Below are 14,247 nucleotides of genomic sequence, written 5' to 3' on the forward strand. Positions count from 1 at the left end.
TTGCGGGTGATCCTTTCCGAAAGGTAAGGTGGGGCGTTAAGTGACAGCCACTTGTGTGTGACGTCCATTGTTTTAAAGAGGATGCATTCTCTGATAGGTAGCCAGTGCGCGTCTTTCCTGGCCTGGGAGATATGTTCCCTTTTGGGAATATTCAATGCTGCTCTAAGGGCATTGTTTTGTGTTACCTGGAGCTTACTGAGGTTTTTGGCCGATGTGCCAAGGAAGAGTGCATTGCAGTAGTCAAGCTTGGTGACTACTGTGTCTCTGGCAATTGATAGGCGGTTTTTGATTGACGGGAATGGCTTGACTGCAACCATGTTTAACTGGATCTTTGCCCATGATATTATTTGGTTGCATATGTGAAAAGGTCCAGATGTTCTATGGTCGTCAACAACTGAAGACCGGGTGGAGCATCAAGGATGAAAGCACGCGTTGCGTAAAAAGACATTTGCCAAGGTTCCCATTCCTCCATCAACCAATGATCTATTGAATTTGGATGTGATCAATTTGGTATACCCCACTTTGGACGAATGGCTTTTTCATTCGAATGCCTTTTCACCGACTTTCCCAACACATTTTTGTTTTTAACTGCAATCTTCCAGATGGTAAGCATGGGTAAGAGACATAGTAGAGGGGGGGGGGGGCGACATAGAGGGGGTGCGGGGGATCTGCCCCACTGTTTGTGGGGAAATAAGTGGACAAGTCGGCAAAAATGATTCGAGCAAAATGGCATTCGGCAAAAGAAAAAAAGGGCAAATAGTCAGACCCATCAAGTTATTTTATTTTGATATGTACTAGACAGAAGCCTCTCTTTTCGTCGTGCTTTTACCCAATAAAACGATAAACACACAGAGGAACAACTTTTCTTTTTCGCATTGACTGCGATTCATGAAGCGGCCCCCTGTTAATCCTGAAGACAAGGTCAGCCCACGTTTTGTAAAGAGAAAAGCGCACTTTCTGGGAAATCAAGCAGTCCTGGCCTGATCGGAGTGCAGCCACACAGTTCATGAAATACCTCAGTTTGGGGTACTCCTCGTTGAAATCTCGGCTTTTCCGCGTGCTCCAGTCTCGAATTTTCAGCACTTTAATCACAATGTCGTTCCCTTGCCACCTGCCCTTCCACAACTGTAGACACAGGGATGGGGAGCAAACAAGAAAGGAAAACACACATTAGTAAGATCAAGGACAAACAGCCAGTAAATAAGATATATGATATGATATGGCATTTGTAACGCGCCTATACACAAGTGTTTCAAGGGTTGCTGCTCATCTAAAACAACATGGACCCTGCACAACCGTCCTGGTCACTGCTCTCATGCCAATCAAACGCAGTAAGTAGAGGGCCTGTGGGATGGGAACCTAGCATACATTGACCGGTGTTGCGGTGGAACAGAATAAAAGGGCGCACATGTGCAGGTGGCAGAGTTCATGGCGGAGACATGCAAGTGAACGATGTCAAGTGTACAGCAGTGTGGGTGTAAAAAGCACAGGTATACCCAACATGTGCAAACAAACCTTCAACACGGAAGTGGAACAGCACAAGTATGTTTGTATGGAGTGTGGTAACATCAGAAGCAGGAGCCGGACAAGGTGGCACTGATTTAAATTTTCTGTATGGAAGCAGAGTAATGGCAACAACTAAAGTCTCCCAAGAAACCCGTCAACATCTCCGATTGACACTGGATCAAAAGAGGGGCGAGCCAATAGGTAGCAAATCTGTTCACCTGCTAGCAGGTATAGGATTCCCTCACAGGGGCCCTCTTGGCATTAGGGCATCAAAGATTGCATAGTTCAAGCTTTCACCTTCACCCGTGTGGCTGCCAGGAGCTTTAGCAAGAGATCCTTTTATTGCTTTTTCCTAACTGCTTCACTGACATCATTTATGCCTAATGCCTAGGGTGTCCTGATGGCGGGTCACGAGGAAGCCGTTGACTCTCCGGCCAAGCGTGAAAACAAATGTAAGTGGCGGACACTCCCGTCCCCTGCACACCGTTTTACTGTTCCTAGGTGCAGGCAGAGTTAAAAGTTCCAGGAGAAGAATATTCAATTCTTCAATTTTAATACAATACATTTTCTGAATAAAGTATAAACAGAAACTAAATAGCTCTACGCGTTTCGGGAGGGTCCCTTCTTCAGGAGCAAAATTATATAAGGGGAGAATTGAAAACAACAGATCCACTTAAGCAGACTTCACTAGGATATTGAATAGTGAATTTGAAGCAATACTTTATGTGAAGTTCAAATATATACGAATAGGTAAGCATAAGACTATTATTAAAATAGATACTTAGGAATCAATCCGGAATACTCATTAGTGGTTCTCCCACAATGTCTACCAGAGGATCCAGGGAAGTTACATATTGGAAGTGAATGAAGAAAGGCATCCTTTTGGAAATTGAAAACGAGCACGGCATGAGCTAGCCAGGTGATTGACATTTTCTGACACCATGTGATAAATTTATAAAAGGTTTTTGATACCTTTGAAAGAGTTAAACAGTAAAACTGATTAATTATTGTGCATTTGTTAGGCACTTATACAACAAGTAAATTGTGTTTCAAAGCGCCCACATGGCAACAGGGAGGGAAACATGGGATTGTATTGTCCAACTAATTCTTTAAAACATATTTGAAACTGGAGACATACCCAGAATATAATTTCGCTCCTGAAGGGAACTTCCTCAATGCGTAGAGCAATTTTGTTTTTGTTTATACTTTATTTGGAAAATGTATTGTACTAAAATTGGAGAATTAAACGTTCATCTCCTAGAATTTTATTTAAGATACTTTCTGATTTTGGAATTTAAACCCATTTAACTCCGACTGCACCTAGGAACAGTAAAAAAGGTGTGCAGGGGATGGGAGTGTCCACCAGGAAAGGACACCAATTTCTTTTTATGATTAAAGCAACTTTTTGTGCCAGAGTTGTATTTTCTCCTTAGCACCCTACATTACATTGAGACACACCTTTAACATCTTTGAGATAGCAGGTGTGCCCAATTGCATATACATAGAACTCTCGGGTTACGAGTGTCCAAAAGACACTATCCACGTTTCCGTGCACAGTTAGCATGGACTTCAAGGTTGGTGGAATACCTTAGGGATGCCGCAGAGGGCACACCTTGGTACTTCCTGTTATAATAGATTTTCTTTTTGCACCTTTACCCCCATAGATTTGTATGGGGCCCAGTCTTTTTGCTCATTATTTAACCCTGTTCTGATTTTTGGAGGTCAGTAACGCCTTCTGCTTTACTTCCCTTGCCTGATTTTCTCATTCTTGTGGGGAAACTGGCTAGTCCCCAAGACTGTCAGTGCTGAGATACTAGGTCTCTCTTTTGGAATTCTTGTATTTTTACAATTGTGCACACCCCTTTACAGTGAAATGCAGTTGGGATACTTGGTATCCGTCTAACCCTTTACCCAATGGCTTTGTAATTACTTTGCCCATGTGCCCACATCAAGCTGGTGGCAGCCGTGTTATTTGTACCATTTGTGTTATTTTTCTCAGCACTTTTGCATTTATGCACACTCTCCTCTACATTTGTGCCCCTCAGCACTTTTTGCTGGACGTATGGATTTTTGGTCTGTTCCCCCGAACGATTGCAAACCTTTTTCCACACTCATTCGTTTACCCTATCTTTAGGGATGCTTTGTATTTCTGTTTATACATTGTTCTTGGAGTTATACTTTCCTCCAAGTTTTAGGGCACCTGTTTTGACTTTTGCTTCACACAGTCCTCTGTGCAGTGTTCCTGGGAGCCGTTGGGCTTCCCTTTTTATTTTGTATTATAGGGGGGATATTTGTACCTTTCCTATCTTTTTATATTATGAATCAGCACACCCCACCCCACCTTATGTGGAGTGGTGGGGGTTAGACTGTATCCCCTTTCTCACTGCTCCTTTAATTTTTTTGGTGAAAGTAACAGGCTAACCTGAATGGCTGGTGGAAGTTGTTTTATCATACCTAAGTTTCTGCAATTATTAATTCCAGGCTGTTCTCACAGCTACAGCAGTGCCCAAAACGGTCACCACTGACCCACAATGGTGACTGCATTCTTTCTTAGCCATATATCGTTTGCTAGTCCCCTTCTTGGTCGTCCTTCTGCCGCGCTGGGTGAGGGAGGTCCTGCTTTTACTTTGGTATTCGGCAGGAATTTGTTGTGAAGCCTGCCAAGTGTGAGACAGGTATGGTATGGTCTCCTTCTCCCCCACCCTCCCCGTTAATCCCATGGGTACTGATCTTAGCTGCCTCCTCCTCGTCCAAGTATTTTTTGGAAATGGGGAAGGGGAGATGGGGTGAGATTGGAGATACCACCACAAAGGCTGAGGGAGAAGAGGTTAGGGTATTTTGGGGGCTGGGGAATACCATGTCTCGTCCTTGGGTATCCTCCTCCCAATTCCCTGTGACCCTCCACTCAGGTGATCCTCCCTCGCTAGCCCACCTGAGGGTTGGTATCCAAAAGCGATGGCCCTCCCCTGGCCACCTGAATGAAAGATCCAGAGGGAGTGGGTGGTAGAATACCTTCAGGTTTCTCACACAAGGCTCCAGTGTGTCTGAGGATAGGAAACTGGGTAGGACCCCGAAACTCTGCTGTTCTTTGTCTTCTGCATGGAACCAGTTCCAACTGGGGGGGCTGGCTATACTGAAAAGACAGCCACCACCCAGAGTTTGAAAGGTGCATTGGTGTAGATTGGCTGGGTTCCTGCATAAAAGACATGGATCCTGAGGATGAAGACAGCTGATCCCTGTAACCGAAGAACCGACGAGGAAGAAGAGGTTGAGATGTCCGCAGCCTCCTCCAGATGCCCAGAGAAGCCCCCTGAGTAACTGCTGCTGTCCTACCCCTTCTTCCAAGCATCAGCAACACTTCTAAGAGGACGACTCTCCCCTTTAAACAGGTGAGACCAATCAGTCCTCTGGAACTTTTGACAGCTTTGCCTTACCTGGTTTGCCCTCCAATCGGACTCTGAGACACTCATAACTAAATGGGGATGGACTTCTAAAGTGTTTGGCCTTTGTCAAAATATTGCAAAGTATTTACTTACCAAGCGTTGGTTTTGTTTCATTTATTTTACCCAAAACAGATATTCTGAAAAGTTATTTTAAAAGTTTTACTTACCATTGAACTGCATACTGCTATTCTAAAAGTATTACAAACGTGATTTGCTTACAGTGACTAATGCATTGGTTTTTCTAAAATTATTTATTGTGTGTACTATACTTACCTTAGTCTATATATAAAATAAACCATTATTTCTGTGTAACTTAAGTGTGTCAGTGCTTTGTTGGGCCTTTGTGTATCTTTGTACCACCTACAGCCATTCCTCCCTCCTTAAGCAATGTCTAGAAAATATTAAAACCAACCAAAGCAAGGAAGACTCATGCGAGTCCCTATTGACAAAACTTTTATGCCACCTTTGGAAATTGGCAGACCAGAAAGCAAAACCACAATCTAAAATAGTTAAATCCAACCCTAAAAGACAACAATGGTTCTCAGGAGAACTATTAGAACAAAAAAGGCAAAGAAAAAACGAATGGCAAAAAAACCACCCCGGAAAAAAAAGGCACTATGGAAGGATAGTGAGTAAAGCTACAAAAACATGATAGACGCAAAAAATAATGTCTATAATGAAAATATTACCACAGCAGCTAGTTCCACCAGCAAATTGTTCAACATCCTGAAATCGGTAGAGAAACCTAAGGAAATCACCCCTCTCTTCCTACCCCACTCAAGAAGAGTGCGACACAACTCAGACCGCCTTCTTTAACAAAATTGCCAAGGCTAGGGACCAAATAGCAAAATCCCAAACCACCAAAAAGATGCCAGTATCCTTGCCCTCCGAGGAAATAATCCAACACACAGACCCCCTTCAAGTTTGCACAAATCACCACCAGTGATATGATAAGTGCTTGCCACTATGAAACCCACAACCTGTGCAGAAAACATACTTCGTCTCAAAACAATACTGGACAACTCGGACATCTTTCCCCGGTACTGATGAAAATAATCAACACCTCTTTTAGTGACCAAATAGTGCCAGAAGCTATAAAAAGGGTCACAGTAACACCACTAGTAAAGAAACTCAACCTGGACTAGAGAGACCCAAATAACCTTAGACCCATTACAAACTGCAACTTCATTCTTAAGATCATGGACATGTTTGCCATCATGCAACTCCAAGCCCATGTAGAAGCATCAGAGTCCCTACACTACCAACAATCAGGATTTCATCCTGCCCATAGCACAGCGACCGCCATGTTAGACTTGCAGACCAAAATGCTCAGCATTATAGTGTCATGCGCTGGGCTCCCAGGCGTTTGTGGAATAGCTGGCGGCTGGGAAGCCATTGAGCATTTCGCGACGTTCGGGGGCCCAGCGCTCGTCTGCAGTCTAACGGTTGCGACGCATGGCCTCCGGAGGATTGAACTTCCTGTTTTTGCCGGCGGTCGTCGCGTTTCAACCGCCGATTCTACGCGTCCTGGTGACACGCTGCCTTTCCTCCCGGCTTTTTGGGCTCTTCCTGGCCGCTCCGTGCCCGGATCCTCTGTGCCGCTTCTGTTATTCCCTGTCTCCCCCTCGTCCCTTTCCCATTACAGTTCTCCTGTCTTTTCCCCCTTTTTCCCGTTCCTTCCCGGACCCTTCATCCTGCCCTTTTCCTCCGCTAGGTTCCCTCCTAGTTTCCTCTTCCATCCTTCCTTCCTGCAGTGTCCTGCCCATTACTTTCCTGCCGAGCCTTGCTGCCTAATTTAATACAGGCCGACTGAAGTGCTCTGGAGTCCTTCACCAGAGCAGCTAATAGCACTATCTTTGGTCTCCGGCTATCCACTACTGAACAGGATCCATACCCATCTAGAATCTCTAGTTTTTTTTTTAGCCTTTGCCTTTTTTCCCCTTCTGTGGGCAGGTCCCGAGAGAGCAGCCAGTGGTTTGCTGTAGAATATATGCTACCACGGTGGCTACTTCTTGGAGCAGGCCTTATCTCTACAAAAAAAAAAAAAGGATCCATCGGAAGGAAGAATGGAAAGAAGAATCAAGAGACACCTCAAGGCTCAGGTGAGGAGGAGGGGATAGAACTAGACTTGAAGGGTGTGGAGAGACCATCTGACAGATTGCAACGCCAAAATACTGCTATGGCTACCGCTGAACAGATTCAAGAGTTAGTTGCTGCTGTACAGGGCCTGACTCTGGAGGTCCAAAACATAAAGTCCGAATACACTGTACTCCGCCAGATGGTTAACGCTAGAGAACCAACTCCTATGGATTTGCCCCCAATGGCCCTCTCATCGGGCAAATACAATGGTTCTCCGAAAAAACTAAGTTTATTGAGGCATGTACGATCCGTTTTGCCTTTCTACCACACGCCTATGCTTCTGATGAACAGGCCCGGGTGGGCTATATGATCTCAAATATGACAGGTAACGCACTAGCCTGGGCCACTCCTTTGGTTACATCCAAAGATCCTGTACTTCATGACTATGACGGGTTCTTGAACCTATTTAAGCAAACATTTGAACGTCCGTAGATATCTTATGGGGCGTGTGAAGAACTATTAAACATCCATCAAGGAGCTATGGACTTACCTACTTACATCTTTACTTTTAAGAGGCTGGCGGACCAGGCTCAGTATGTGATCTTCCGGAGAGGTCTTAAAGAAGAGATAAAGGATGAACTGGCCCGAATCCCAAGACCAGCCACGTTATCTGATCTCCTGTTGACGGTGTTACAGATTGACTATCTGCTAGGGGAACGAAGATCGGAGAAACGGAAGAACCGAGGCCTGTCCGTGACTGGCCCATCACTATGTACCTCCTCCCACCATGAGCAGAACGTCTAAAGAAGAACCGATGCAGATAGGAGCTGCCAGGGGACCGTTGACTCAGGAAGAGCGGAGTCGTAGAAGAGATGCTGGGCTTTGTATGTATTGTGGCTCAGAAAAACATCTGCTCCGGAACTGCCGAGAGGGTCCTCCCCGGAGATCGGGAAACTAACGACCTCTGACCTAGTAGGGACGGGCTACCAAGGTTTTTCCAACAGTCCCTTTGTCACACTATCTGTGGTACCTCCAAATGACTGAGGACTCCCATCTGATGGTAGTCAAACTTCAACTACATACCCAGGAAAAGAAGATTGAGGCCCTCGCTTTGATAGACTGTGGGGCGGCTGGCAATTGTATTGATACCTTTTGTGCGGATCAGATGAACCTGCGTCGCCTTAGGCGCAATGAAGACCAAAAGGTAGAAGGCGTAGATGGCACACCCCTCACATCCGGCCCCATTACCCACACAACCAAATTGCTGCAAATCACAGTGGGACAACCTACTGAGAGCCTAACCTTCGACATCATCCGAGCAGCCCATTTTCCGGTTATCCTAGGGGTGACCTAGCTTAGAAAGCACAACCTGACTATCGATTGGAGCAAGAACTCTCTGGCTTTCCTTTCCTTGTACTGCCAATGGAACTGTTTTTCTGTCATACCTAAGGATACTGCACAAGGGTGGTCAACCTGTAAAGATCTCCCCAAGGGGATCTGCTGCATTCCATGATAATCAACTGTAAATTTATATGTAATGTAAGCTGTTGTAGTACTAATTTAGGTAAGAACTCACAAACGGCTCACCTTGGCAATCGATGACCCCAACTGGGAGAATCAACGCAGCTGTGAAGATTTCCCAGTGACAGCCCTGGCCACACAGCCCAGGGTAATGTGACCCAGGAGAGCAGGCAGGACTCCCAGGGAAACCCTCAATGGGAAGAAAACCCTGGACGAAATCCCAGCTTGTGCAGATCAGGCTAATGGTGGAAGGTTGGACGTCTCCGACAGGAACCCTCGGGAATCACACAAGACACCTTGTCCGAAAAGGACTGAGGGAAGGGGACGAGAGTTCGGATCTGGAACCTGGCTGAGTAGGAAAGCTTCGGGAGAGTCTGGAAGGATAACAGGAGATGAGGACCAGGTAAATATACTCAAGGGAATCCTAGAGGAAGGGAACTTACTCAGATGGGGAACTGGCCGGAACGGGAGATAAATAATTTTGATCTGCGAAGCAGACTAAGAACGAAACCAGCGTAAGCTGAGGGAATGATCCAAAGAGAAAGAAAGTAACACAGGGTAAGTCGGAACCGCAAACACAGAGGGAAATAAGAGCATGGAGAGAGAGGATTTAGAAGCGAACTCGCGGAGCGTCAAAGGTAGAAGCGGCGCGAAGCACTGGCCGCTTCGTTTCCGGATAAAGGATCACGTGATCGGTCGTCCGCACGTCAAGGGAGCGTGCAACTACTAGACCGCTGCCAGTCGGTCGGGGAGAATCACCAGCTTCCAACTTGGAGATGTTAGGAATCAAAGCGCCGCACAAGCGGGTCCGTGCCCATAAAGACCACTTGCGGCGATGTGTAACAGTATGCCCCCTCCTCCGGGAGGGCGCCCCTGGTTTACCCGGATGAAGCAGGAAAAAAAGCCGCACAAGACGGGGTGCGTGAACCCCAGAAGCTGGCTTCCAAGTTCTTTCAGCAGGAGAATACCCCTTCCAGTCAATCAGAAACTGCAATCGACCACGATGGAATCGTGAGTCACAGATAGCAGCTACTTCAAATTCAGGACCACTGTCAGTGAGAATCGGAGGCGGTAGAGAATCCCCATCGCGATGAAAACGATCCCGCACCACTGGCTTAATCTGAGACAGGTGGATAACTGGGTGAATCCGAGACCAGGAAGCAGGTAAGGCAAGTCCGACAGCGGCAGACCCAATCTTGGAGAGGACTAGAAAGGGACCAAAGTACTTGGGAGATAGCTTAGACGGGACCAAATGACGAGGAAGAAATCTGGAAGCCAACCAGACCGAATCCCCGATGGTCAGTTCCTTAAAGTCTCGACGACGAAGATCAGCGTACTTCTTCGCTCGATCCTGAGCTTTCTGTAACGACTGCTTAGCCAGTCTCTGTCCCTCATGGATATCTGCAATCAGAGAATCCACACCGGGACAGCCAGAATCGGAGGGTAACACATTCGGAGCAAAGGAAGGGTGATAACCATAGGTACAAAAGAAGGGAGTGGACTGGAGAGCAGAATGCAAAGAATTGTTGTACGCAAATTCTGCAAATGGGAGCAGTTCCACCCAATTGTCTTGAGCCGCAGAAATAAAGCACCGTAAGTATCCCTCAAGGGTTTGGTTCAATCGATCAGTTTGACCGTTCGTCTGGGGAAGGTATCCAGAAGAGAGGGCACGTTTAATACCCAGAATGCGACAAACCTGTTGCCAAAAGAGAGAGGTGTACTGGGGACCTCTGTCCGACACAATAGTGTCTGGTAGACCATGACGAGAAAACACCTCAGAGAGAAAAATTTTGGCCATGGAAGGAGCATTGGGTAATCTTCGCAAAGGAGTAAAGTGTGCTAACTTGGTGAAATAATCGATCGTTACCATGATTGTAGTCATATTCGCTGATGGCGGTAGATCAGATACGAAATCAGTGGAAATGATCTGCCAAGGACGGTCTGGTATGGGCATTCTTGCTAATAACCCTAACGGTGGTGAGCGAGGAGACTTTGCAAGAGCGCAGATCTTACAGGCGGCAACATAGTCCCGGACGTCAGATCTCATGGAAGGCCACCAGAAATGTCGTTGGATGAGTTCCAATGTGGGAAGTACACCCCTATGTCCAGCAGCTCGTGAGTCATGACAGATTTTTAACACCTCCAGTTGTAAAGAAGGAACGGGAATCAAAACTTGAGTACCATGAAAGTAGTATTCTGTTTCCTTGGAGAGATAAGTAGATGCCAGGTCTTCACAGAAAGAGTGGTGGCTGTTCGTACCTCTTGAAGGAAATCAGTAAGTACTGCAATGAACCGAGCATTGGGAAACATCTTTTCTGGGCAAAAAGAAGGAGTTGGAGGGTCCTTGCGGGATAAAGCATCTGCTCTTAAATCATGTCTGCCAGGCCAGTAAATAAATTCTATCCGAAAGGGTAAGAAGAAGTAAGCCCAACGTGCTTGCCTACTATTTGTGGTGTAAGCATTTTGAAGAACCTTGAGATTTTGGTGATCTGTACACACCAAGACAGGAAAGGGGGAACCCAAAAACAAATGTCTCCATTCCTCGAAGGCGCGTTTGATAGCCATCAGTTCCTTCTCGAGTACAGAATAATTTATCTCAGCAGAATTAAATGTCTTGGATAAGTATGCCACCGGTCTTTCTTCACCTTGTTCTGATGACTGTAACAACACAGCTCCTAACGCAGGAACCCTCGGGAATCACACAAGACACTTTGTCCGAAAAGGACTGAGGGACGGGGACGAGAGTTCGGATCTGGAACCTGGCTGAGTAGGAAAGCTTCGGGAGAGTCTGGAAGGATAACAGGAGATGAGGACCAGGTAAATATACTCAAGGGAATCCTAGAGGTAGGGAACTTACTCAGATGGGGAACTGGCCGGAATGGGAGACAAATAAGATTGATCCGCGAAGCAGACTAAGAACGAAACAAGCGAAAGCTGAGGGAATGATCTGAAGAGAGAGAAAGTAACGCTCATAAAGACCAATTGCGGCGATGTGTAACCTTCCACCCGAATAAAACTTTTCTCGACCTGCCACACCACCGTCCAGAGGACTGCGCCATAGATCTGGTCCCCAACGACTTGGTTCCTTTTGGGCAGATGTTCGACCTATCTTGGGTAGAGAAGGAAGCTCTCAAAGAATATTTGGATGGCCACCTCCAGAACGGTCTAATTCAGCCATCTCGATCGCCCGCTGGTGCTTCTCTATTCTTCATTCCTAAAAGGAATTCCTCCAAGCTCAGACCTTGTATAGATTACCGGGGCCTCAACAAGGTCACCATAAGGGATCGATATCCCATGCAGCTGATTTCCGACATATTGGTAGCCGTTCAGGGAGCGTCTGTGTTCTCCAAGCTGGATCTCAGAAGTGCATACCATGTGCTCCGGATCCGGAGCGGAGATGAATGGAAGACGGCTTTCCGCACTCCTTACGGCCTGTACGAATACAGAGTCATGCCCTTTGGCCTTGTGAATGCGCCGGCTATCTTCCAACGCTTCATGGACCGCCTGTTCTCAGATTTATTATACCTGAATGCCATAGTGTATTTGGATGACATCCTGGTTCTCACAAAGTCATCAAGAACACGACCTACATTGGAAAACAAATTGTTGGTCAAGCCAGAAAAATGTGTCTTCAAGGTTCCCACTGTTCCTTATTGGGGATACATTCTCTCTCAACAGGGGATTAAGATGGATCCTGCTAAGGTAACGGCCACTTTTGATTGGCCCAGTCCTACATCCATCATGGATATACAGAGATTCCTAGGTTTGGCCAACTTCTACCGGAAGTTCATCAGTAAATTTTCAGAAGTGCTGTTACCTATTACTGGACTCTTGAAGAGAGGCAGCCATCCCTTTCGATGGACCGAAGAAGTTGACCGGGCATTCCGGAAGCTCAAAGAACTCTTTTGTTCCGCTCCCATACTACGCCAACTGGACCAATCCAAAGAGTTCATTGTTGAGACGGATGCTTCAGCCGGGGCCTTAGGGGCAGTCCTCCTTCAAGAACGGAATGGGGTGGAACATCCTATAGCCTATTTGTTGAAGACCTTCTCGGCGAGCCAACGGAATTATTTGGTCATCGAAAAGGAACTATTGGCAATCAAGACAGCCTGCGAAGAGTGGAGACACCTCCTCCAAGGGGGTGTTTGCCCTTTTCTCATCCGCACCGACCATAAAAACCTTATGGCTCTGCAGAATATGGAGTGTGTCAACTCCAGGCAGGTCAGATGGGCACATTTTTTTAGTCACTATGGAGTTCTCCGTGACCTACATTCCTGGCAGTCAGAATGTGCTGACGGACACTCTCTCTCGCCGAGAGTCCTCCGACTGTCCCGCTGAACCACGTTCTAATCCCAGGTTTCCCTGAAACAAGATAGCCGTCTTGGTGTCCTCTTTTCTGCACGACCTGAAGACGGCGACAGCCACCACACAAATTGCACTACCTAGGGATTGTCACTAGATTGAACAAAGAGATGGTATTTTATTTGTTGACCGGAAGGTGTTTGTACCCACTTCTCTTCTACAACACAGAATAATGTCATGGTACCATGACAGCAAGACAGCTGGTCATCGAGGGGTTAAGAACACACTCGAGTTATTCTCTCGCTCCTTTTATTGGCCCAAGATGAGTGGTGATGTTGACAGTTTCTGTAAGGCTTGTGCAGTATGTGCTAGAAACAAGAACAATACGCAGATACCCTATGGTCTACTCCATCCAGCTCCAGTTCCCCCTAGGGCCTGGTCACAGATATCCACAGATTTCATTGTTGATCTCCCAGAATCCCAGGGGTGTATGTGCATAATGGTCACAGTAGATTCATACTCTAAGCTGGCCCATTTCTCCCCCTTGGCAGGGCTGCCTTCTGCTTCCAAGATGGCAGAGACTTTTATCCGTGACATTTTTTGTCTACACGGTCTACCCGAGATGATTATTTCTGACAGAGGTAGTCAGTACACCTCTCGTTTTTGGACAGCCCACTGCAATTCCTTGGGGATAGATAGGGCACTTTCTTCAGGTTTCCATCCCGAAACGAATGGGCAAACTGAACGCCTGAACGCCACGCCAGAACAATATCTTCGCTGTTATTCCAATCAGTTCCAAGACAATTGGGTGTCTCTCCTACCTACAGCCGAGTTCGTGTATAACAATTCAGTGCACTTGGCCTTGGGTATTAGCCCTTTTTATTGTACTTATGGTCTGCATCCTCAAGCGTTACCCTTCCACACCCCTGTCCATACCAACATTCCCTCTATAGAAGCCACCCTTGAAAACATTGCTGTTGCTCACCAGGTAGCTAGTAAAGCTCTAGCTCAGGCTCGCAATCGATACAAGGCCCAGGCGGATCGCTTCCGTAGAACATGCCCTGAATGGAAGGTTGGGTCTAGGATATGGCTGTCTACCAAGTACTTACACCGGTAAGCTTTACGTCCGTCTAAGCTTTCTCCCAGGTTTTTGGGACCTTTTGAAATAATTGCCAAGATTAACCCAGTTGCCTACCGCCTAAAAGTGCCCAAGGGTCTGTCTCGCATCCATCCAGTGTTTCACTCCTCTCTTTTGAAACCTGTAACCCCAGGTGCATCTCCACTGCCAGATCAGAGGGCTCTTGCCCCTGCACCTCCCTTGCTGGAGGAATATGAAGTCTCTCAGATTTGTGATTCACGGTACCGCAAGGGGTGCTTGGAATATCTCATACACTGG

General features: G+C 46.6%; 1 protein-coding gene across 1 annotated transcript in view; it reads right to left on the reverse strand.

Moving 5' to 3' along the window:
- Positions 1-14,247, reverse strand: part of ILK (integrin linked kinase) — a 443,090-nt gene that overhangs the window by 37,321 nt on the left and 391,522 nt on the right. Inside the window, exon 8 of the mRNA XM_069640469.1 lies at positions 1,016-1,125. Coding sequence (XP_069496570.1) covers positions 1,016-1,125 — 110 coding nt within the window. The remainder of the gene's footprint in view (positions 1-1,015; positions 1,126-14,247) is intronic.

Source organism: Ambystoma mexicanum, chromosome 7q (genome assembly GCF_040938575.1).
Source record: "Ambystoma mexicanum isolate Mex_15411 chromosome 7q, UKY_AmexF1_1, whole genome shotgun sequence".
NCBI lineage: Eukaryota > Metazoa > Chordata > Amphibia > Caudata > Ambystomatidae > Ambystoma > Ambystoma mexicanum.